Below are 8384 nucleotides of genomic sequence, written 5' to 3' on the forward strand. Positions count from 1 at the left end.
ACAAAGTGTACATATGATTTCTGTAGTTAGTTGGTCAGGATTTGAGAAAATCTAATATGCTCTGACATGGGATATGGCATACCTGGAATAAGGCTAACAAACAGAAGCAAACTTGAATCCTATTTCTAACACTATTATAGAGTTATCTTGAACTTACTGTGGCAACAAATAGCTGTTAATGCAACCAAGAAGTAACACTGCTAGAAATGGTGCATAACAGTACAGACCTTAGAAAAATGCACACCAATTTTTGTTTTGTTCAAAAGGCTGATGAGATGCTGCACAACATACAAAAAAGGAAAAGACGGGATGACTGGTGGATGCCCTATCTTGATCTGAAGGAGAGAGTAGCTCTGGGTACCCCCATGGGCAGGAGTGGCTTCCCCAGTGCTTTCTTTCATGGCCAGGAAAATCTGAAATTGAAGTTTTCTGCTATTTCTCTCTTCTGGGACTGAAGGAGGTGTGAAGATGGTCTGCATAATTTGTTGGTCCCACTGTTTCACACACATGATTGTAACTTGACAATAAGTGGCTATTTCAGAGCAGAACCTTGTTTCAGTGCACTGCTCTGATAGTGCCTGTGCTTATAAAATGATGCTGTCTTTGTTGACTGTATTTTATTTGGTGTTCCAAAGAGGAACAGAAAAAATTATGTATAACATAAGCCCACCTTCAGTTGCACTTCTCAGTGTTGTAGAACCCATAGACAGCATAGATTATAGTGATTTTCAGGGTAGTTATGTTCCTAGAAACACAGCCTCCATACTTTCATGAGGAAATCTGCCACCTCCACCATCTCACCAACCTTTCCAATCTTCCCTTCTGTCAAAAGTCTCATAATTATGAATAGCTGTTTCTTTCAGTGATGGTTGAAGTCACTTGGTGAAGTCACTTGTTAAACCACTGCAAAACAGGAGATGATTGCAAATAATGTTTTATGTCAGTTGTACGTCTTCAAATACTTTAGCAAAATTCAGTCATTTACCTTTATGGAGTGATAGCTTTTAAGCCGAGTCCTGCACAGGTGCTGGAGCGCTCGCCCCTGCAGCGTTCCTTACCTGGTTCCTAAATGGTTTCAACGGGTAAAGAGAGCTGAGAGGCTGCCGAGGACCTGTTCTGCAGGTTGATGGTGTGCAAACCGGAGTCTTCTGATCTTGGAGGCTTGGTCCTTGTCTTGGAGTCCTCACCCTTGACGTGGGCACCAAAAGTTACACTGCAGTTCTGCAGCCTGCAGAGCCCGAGCTGGGTCCTCCTTTTCCCCTTGAACGCCACCAGCACCCCGACTCAGCTCTTACAGCCTCACAGCCCCAGGGAAGTCTGAAAACGGGTGTTTATTGAGAACCTGGTTTGAAACCTAAGTAAGTGTCCTGGATTATTACCGTTCCCAGGTCTCTTAAAAGGCCAAATACTTTTATGTCCAGCTCATAGGAATTTCAGGGGAGCTACTAAAAATCGGAAGCTTGTTTGTTTATGTTTTTAAATTCAGCCAAAGCTTTTATCCTGGCAACCTCCTGCATCAGGTGTTCATACAAGTTACCTGTGGTACAATATTCCCTTCTATAGATTTCACATCCACACCTTATGCCATTAATCACTTGCATTCTTGCAGGTTTTCGCAGGGTGGTAACAGGAGAGAAAGACACTAACTACTTTCTGTGATTTAATTAATGATGTCATTTGTTTTAACAGTAGGGATAACACTACTAAGTTTTTGTTTAAATCTGGTTCAGGTGTTTTGGTTGTGTGTGAATTAATTGCATGTTACAGTAAAAATCACATGTTGAAATTAAAAAAATACAGGTTTGAATTGTGTGATTCGTGCTAGGTGTTTTACCTAAACAGCAAACAGAGCTTTCAACCATTGTTTTCATTTCAAAATCTATGATTTTCCTTTGTTTTAGTTATCAATGTAAACCAATACTTTAAAAGTAATTAGCAACAACCAGTTGCTAATTGCATGGAAAAACGCCCTTCTGATGACAGCCTTTGGCCAGAACAGATGTTTACAAAAACTTTTTTCTGTTGTACAAAAAGAAGGCACACGAAGGAAACATATTATGTAGTGATTCTTAAAACTGTGCTCACAGCACAATAAGAGGACATTTGGATTAAATGGGGGGAAAAGGCAGAATCCAGACCTGGAAATGTTTCTTTACTACTGCAGTTCTGTTGACCTCAGTGATTATTCCCATAAATAATTGTTTATAGGCAAATCTTCGCATCAAATTCAGCAATTATATTGCATTTCCTATTTACAGCTTTCCATGAAGGACAGGGAAAAAATTAACTTGAAAGTGGATTTTTCTTCAAACAATTAAATAATGAGATTTTGTATATAGTTAGGAGGAAACGACAGTGTTGTGTATTGCTTATATTCAGAAACTGGAATATGAGCTAGGCAGCCTGAACATGGTGATACTACAAAACAGAAGGAAAGTAATTTTTATATAATAATTGTAAACATTCCCTTTGCCCTAAATTTTAAAACTAAAATGTAACATATTCCGCTCAGCAAGAGTGAATTATCGCTAACCCTATTTTGTAGCATTAGGGATAAGATCACCTGACTGACCAGATCACAAATGCATGCCGTTTAGTAGTATGCCAAGTAATAGCATGGCGTTTATTTTTTCCATCAATTCAGACCCACTGAATACATGATTTATATGTTTTTCCAGATCAGAAAATTAGAAGGCTTAAGACTAAAAAAGTGCTTTGCTGATTTTCTTGTGATGAAGTATCAGTCGTTAGTCTCTGTGTTGGAAGTTTCATGTAAGTGCCGATGTAAGTTTGATATCTCCAGAAAAAAGGCTGCAAACACTTTGGTTCCTTCAATGTAGTTGTGCCTGTGAGGAAGAAAGAGAACGAAGCCCTGTCAGGCTGTTCTGCTGTCCAAATTAGTGGTATAGTCCAGTGAAGTTTTCAGTGTCTCCAGAGGAATTTGCAAGATTGGTCACCAAAAAGAACCTACAGAAACAACCCTCGGTGTTACAAAAATCACTGATTTATTAATGAGAAACTTAGCACATGAAATCGCTCTGTTGGCTCTTTCGTACTGTCTTGTAACGTGACTTATTCTGGTTTAGGAGAGGGGTAAGAGCAAAACCAGCTCTCCAAGGATGAGAAAAGGACTGCCGTGTTTTAGCTCTCTATTCACGCCTGCTGTGATGGCAAATTTGGGTCATGAGCATAACTGACCCAGGCAAGATAAATGGTCAGAGAGGGGACCTCCTTTTCCTCTTCCATCTGAAAGGCACAGATTTGGCTTGCTTTCACTCATTTACTTTGCACAGAACAGCAGGAAGAAACAGCTTCCTGAGAAAGGGACCTAGTGAACAGAAATCCTGGACATCCGGCAATTGGCATTTCTCTGATGGATTCACTGAGAAAAGTTTTTCCAGTGTTATGTCCCCTAAATACCATTGTCTGTAGCCACAAGGTTTGAGACTACACTGAGGGGAAACGAAAAGTATTTTGAGAATTGCTGTAAGATTCTCCAGTTCCTCGAGCTCGGCATGACTTGACTCAGAAGCTGCACAAATATTCAGGCAACACGCTGAACAGTGTCTTACCATGGCTCCTCAAGGAATGAACACAAGTGGCAAGTGTAAGCTAATCTTGATATAATTACACTAGTTTTGGTCCCTGTAATATAAATACAGCTTTATATCCATTTATACTGAAAACCATCTAAAACCTTATTTAATCATCGGCCTGCGTACATTTGACTGGCATACTTCAAAATGGATGCCATGACGGACGAGTGCCCGTCTACATCATCGTATTTCAGACCAGAGGCAAATTTCATTGGCAGTAAGATGAAAGTTGCCAGTGTGATGTATTTAGACTGAGTAAACACCTCATGAATAGTATATAGTGGTAGGCGACAGATTGGGAATTTTGCTTTCTGCTTGGCACAGCAACAAGTTTGCCAGAGACAGGAGTTTGGGACTGTCCACTGGAGAGCACAGCTTCCCGTCTGGCAGTGCTTATGCATGGGTACCCAGGGACTTCAGTTGTCCTCCCTTATCTTATAGCACAAATGGTTAAATAAAAGACACCTGCTTATTTTCTCATTCTGGGAGTGCTCCCTGTCATCGGCTGCTCCGATCGGAAACATCATCACGCTTTTCTGTGTTATAGTCTGAAACATTCTGGCAACAGGAATTGTTGAACCATCCCGAATAAAATCTGGGTCTTCTCCAAAAACTGAAACACACGGAAAGAATGAGTTCATTATTAAGTGAAATAAAGGTGTTTTCTTCTGCTACCAAATATTGGCTATCTGCTCAGACATCAAGGGGTTCCGAGTAGAAATTGGTTTGAGCGTGTAGGCAATTGTTTTCATGAATCATTTGAACTCTACAAACCTCTGGCTTTGTATCAGTACATGAAAGAACTACATGAGATCTTCTGGTGACTCCTATTAAATACACCCCAACTCAACACGGTGCGGAGGAAGGTGTGGTTCTGTCAAAACCAGTGAGATGCGTAGGGATAAGCGACTGGAGCACCGAATCAAGAAACCCCTTTTGCTCTATGGATGAGCACAGTTCCCCTGCACACTTGCAGGCACATTGAGAACTGAAAAAAAGAAGGAACATACCTGTTTTTATTGCCCTTCTTGCTGCTTTATATAGTGGACCATTGACATCAGCGAGCCAGGGCTTCGCACCCAAAGGCATAGACACTTTCAGTTTGTTTGGGCTGTTCCTCTTAGAAAAGACACTCTCCAAGTGCTCCACCACCTGCAGGGAAAACACGTTGCAGTCAGAAGTGTGCAGCTTCTTGCAACTCAAGCTTACACCCACGTTCCCGCTTCTGCTCTCAGAAACAGGTAAATGCTAGAAACACTCAGCTTAAGACTTCGGTGTAAATTTGTGAGGTGCTAAGAGGGACTTAGTTTACACAGTAGAGGCCGAAGAAAAGGTTTACCTCTTACCTGTTGTTTCATGACCGAAAGGTCCATGTGGGGGACTTGACGGATTGAGAATTTGCCAATGACTTTTGCTGGAATGACAGTTTTAATTCCCTGTTCGTGAAAAGCTCCTTCAATCCCATGAATAGAGAGAGAAGGGTAACGCCACAGGTGTAGAAGTATTTCTTCCTTTGAAAAAATAACATTGAAAATAGAAAGGATGACACTGGAGCCATTCACAATCAATATAAACCGCTGTGAAGTAACAAGCTTTTTCCATCCTAAAATTTGTATTTGGAGACCTGTGTATCTCAAAGATGTTTGATTTGTAATTGAAACCCATGCTCATATCTTTTAATTTTAAAAAATACTACTTCTTTCGTTTACCTTCAGAAATCTTTGCATGAGAACAGCCACACAGCTGTTTCACACACAGCAAGAAAAGTGGAGCATTATTTTGAAATATCTTGGGAGTGAATTTTTCTAGCGCAAAGAAAAATCTGAACAACTTCTGATCTGACCATCTGTTGCTCTCAGAACTTCTCACAGGAGAAACCTGTGACCAGTTTGGCCAGACCCCTCCTCAGTGATACCAGGACAGAAATTCTGCTAATGAGCAATTAAATAATACAAGAGGTAAGATGATAATGTTCAGTAACCAAGTTAATCTGTTAAAAAAAAAAAAAAAAGGAAAATGTTTATTCTAAGGAAGAAAGGAGACTATATAAATTATAAATTAGTCTTCATGCAGAACCCCAGGGCACTGCTCCTTTCCCTCTACTCCAGTTTTATGAGACGATCTTTATGTACAGATAAAATTTTCACCGCGTGATCCTCATATAGGTAAAGCATCAAAACTTACGTAGTGTAATTATATTATACTTCTGTATTACTGATTATTACAGTCGAGCTTAGGCTAATTCAGAAGCTTTTTCATGGAAATAAAAGCATCCATGTTGGAGCTTAGTGGTAAAAAAACAAATCTCTCCTTTTTCCCAGCTGCCACTCTTGTGCAGAGGGAACTTTCTGAGCCAGCCCTTAGCTGCTGTTTTTTATTTAGGATATAATTTTTTAATGCTGGCAAAGAGAGGCTTATAGCTTTGGGTGCTTTTTTGGCATGCTCAGCAGACATCAAAATCTGGATTAAACAAATAAAAAACACACAGAACATCTGCCTAAGGCTGCCTCCCATTTTTCAGAGCTGAATAGAACTTCTTTCCTACTCTGTAACCTGTATGCAGGGGTTTTAAAGCTTATTTTGTTTGGCTCGTTAGGCATGGGGGGAGAGGAGGGCTAGTGCAAGGAAGGGGGAGCAATACTGTTAGTTTTGCGTTACTCCTTTTCATTCATTATTCATATTTCAGATCACTTTCCCCAGATGAGGTAGCTTATGTTTTCAGCAGATTAATTTTATTTACCTTGTAATGCTCTGTGCTCCTATATCTTATTTTGAGTTTGCCATTGACTGAAAATATCTTTCAGTTTGGGTTTATTCATAAATGCTATGAATGGGTGATATAAATTCTTTCTGATGGCCATTTATACATATTTTATGTTACCTTGGTGCCATAGAGGAATTTTTTCACTCCACTATTACTTTTGTGTTCCTCTAGATCAAATTCAATCGATTCATACAATTTCTTCTCCTCCTCTGTCAGGGCAGCAACACTGTCGTAGATTCCGGGGATCTGAATACGACCTGTGGGATCCACCAGGCTGTCTACAAGATAAGAAATCAGTACAAGTGGAACCTATTTCTTCCACTTGGCAATCACAGCACCTTTTCCCTTCTACCTAACTCTTTACCGAATGAGTAAGCCTAACACCTAGCTACTAACAACTGTTTGTATCCATCAAGTTGTCACACCTAACTTGATGTATTTTCATGTTTATTAAGAAAACCATTGAGCTGCTGTTTGTGTGTAGGGTGTCAGCCCAGCTGCTGACATGAAAACATCATCCTATTGAGATGCAAATTGACATTAAAAAGTCAGGTATCACTACCTGTGTATATAGTCAAGTCACCAACAATCTTTAAAGATTCTTGAGTGACATCTGAGCATGACTGGCAACAGCTTAACAGGCACATGTCTAAGGTTCTGTCCTTACCGGCGACGTTCCCCTCCTCAGCTGCTGCCACCATAGCTATGCTGAGATTTGGAAAGCTGGGAAGCTTGCTTCGGTTGGACTTGCCTTACTCAGGTCAATTAAACACGGCACTGATCTTCGTGAGGCCGATTGCTAGGCGTTGTTCCCCAGTTACTCCTGAGCAATGATGCGTGTTATTACCCAGCAGAGCTATCAGGTCTGTCAGCGGCTCATGAATGATGCCTCCAAAAGTTCCAGAGTGAAGGTCCTTGTCGCCGCATTCAACCTGTGCCAGAAACACTGGTTACATATAAACACTCCCTACCTTATTCTTCTGCAGGTGTTTGTTTTCCACAGCAACTGGTGGCTTCAGTTTTTCAAACGAGGCCACAAATGAATGGAAAAGGTTGACGTGTTTCTATTTATAAAATGGAAAACATCATGTCAGTAACAGTCTGCTTTGGTAAAGAGAAGATAGGGCTCTGTTGTTAAACAACTAGAGAGAAATTTAGCTGTCTGTAGCACTTAACAGGCGTTTGAGAGCAAGGGTCCCTCTCCATTCCCTCCTTTGCTTCAGTGAGATTAAGTACATCGTGAAACACTTGCGTATTACTGTTCCTGACATTGCAGAATAAATTCTTCAAATTCTCTATCCTTTTTATTTAATGCAAAACCTTCATTACAAAGACAAGAATGAACCTTACTTGTTTTGCATTAAGAAAATATATGTCCAACCTTAATTCCGGATTGCAACAAATAAGAATTGAGAGGTCTCTTGAATCATACACTTTAGAACAGGCGCAGGCATTTGGTTTATTAAATGGGTTCTTTTTCCAGACACATTTTCATATACAGGTTTATCGTAAACTACTTTCCTGCAACAAACCTGTTTGTTCTTCTCAAAACCTCATTACAGCCGACTGTCTGGTAGCAGGCAGAGATCATGTTTGATGTTTTAATATAATCATTTTTCTTAATGAAGACTTAGAAGAATTGAATCAAGGCTGACGAGGCTCTTTTGGTTAAAAACAAATTCCATTCTTTTCAGACTTAAAGGTTAATGCAGATTTTTCTTTAGTTCTCTAGTTCTTTAATCTTCTCTCTGAATTCTTTTTATGCTTCATCAGGAAGTTTCCAGCTGAGAAATTTCTGCTCTGCATTTCACAGTAGCTCATGTTGGCTGCTAAATATACTACCGTGCACTATTATATGCTTCTGCCAATGGTTACAAAAATTTTGCGTGGCTTTTAAACCCAGGGATCCAACTAAATTGAGTCCCTTTAGGCAAATACATTGCACTAAGCAGTATCTGCTGCAAAGGGGCAGAGCAGCAGAAGAAATGGTTTTGGAGTGAGTGAGAGTCAGGGGGGGTGGAGGG

At 40.2% G+C, this 8384-nt stretch overlaps 1 protein-coding gene across 1 annotated transcript in view; it reads right to left on the reverse strand.

Moving 5' to 3' along the window:
• Nucleotides 1-2622: 2622 nt before the first annotated feature.
• Nucleotides 2623-8384, reverse strand: part of CNDP1 (carnosine dipeptidase 1 (metallopeptidase M20 family)) — a 12750-nt gene continuing 6988 nt past the window's right edge. Inside the window, exons 6-11 of the mRNA XM_010282830.1 lie at nucleotides 7208-7292; nucleotides 6478-6638; nucleotides 4943-5107; nucleotides 4607-4748; nucleotides 4062-4209; nucleotides 2623-2846 (exon numbers count right to left, since the gene is read on the reverse strand). Of these exons, the coding sequence (XP_010281132.1) occupies nucleotides 2741-2846; nucleotides 4062-4209; nucleotides 4607-4748; nucleotides 4943-5107; nucleotides 6478-6638; nucleotides 7208-7292 (807 nt within the window). The 3' untranslated portion in view covers nucleotides 2623-2740. The remainder of the gene's footprint in view (nucleotides 2847-4061; nucleotides 4210-4606; nucleotides 4749-4942; nucleotides 5108-6477; nucleotides 6639-7207; nucleotides 7293-8384) is intronic.

This window comes from Phaethon lepturus, unplaced genomic scaffold, assembly GCF_000687285.1.
Source record: "Phaethon lepturus isolate BGI_N335 unplaced genomic scaffold, ASM68728v1 scaffold13462, whole genome shotgun sequence".
Classification (NCBI taxonomy): Eukaryota; Metazoa; Chordata; class Aves; order Phaethontiformes; family Phaethontidae; genus Phaethon; species Phaethon lepturus.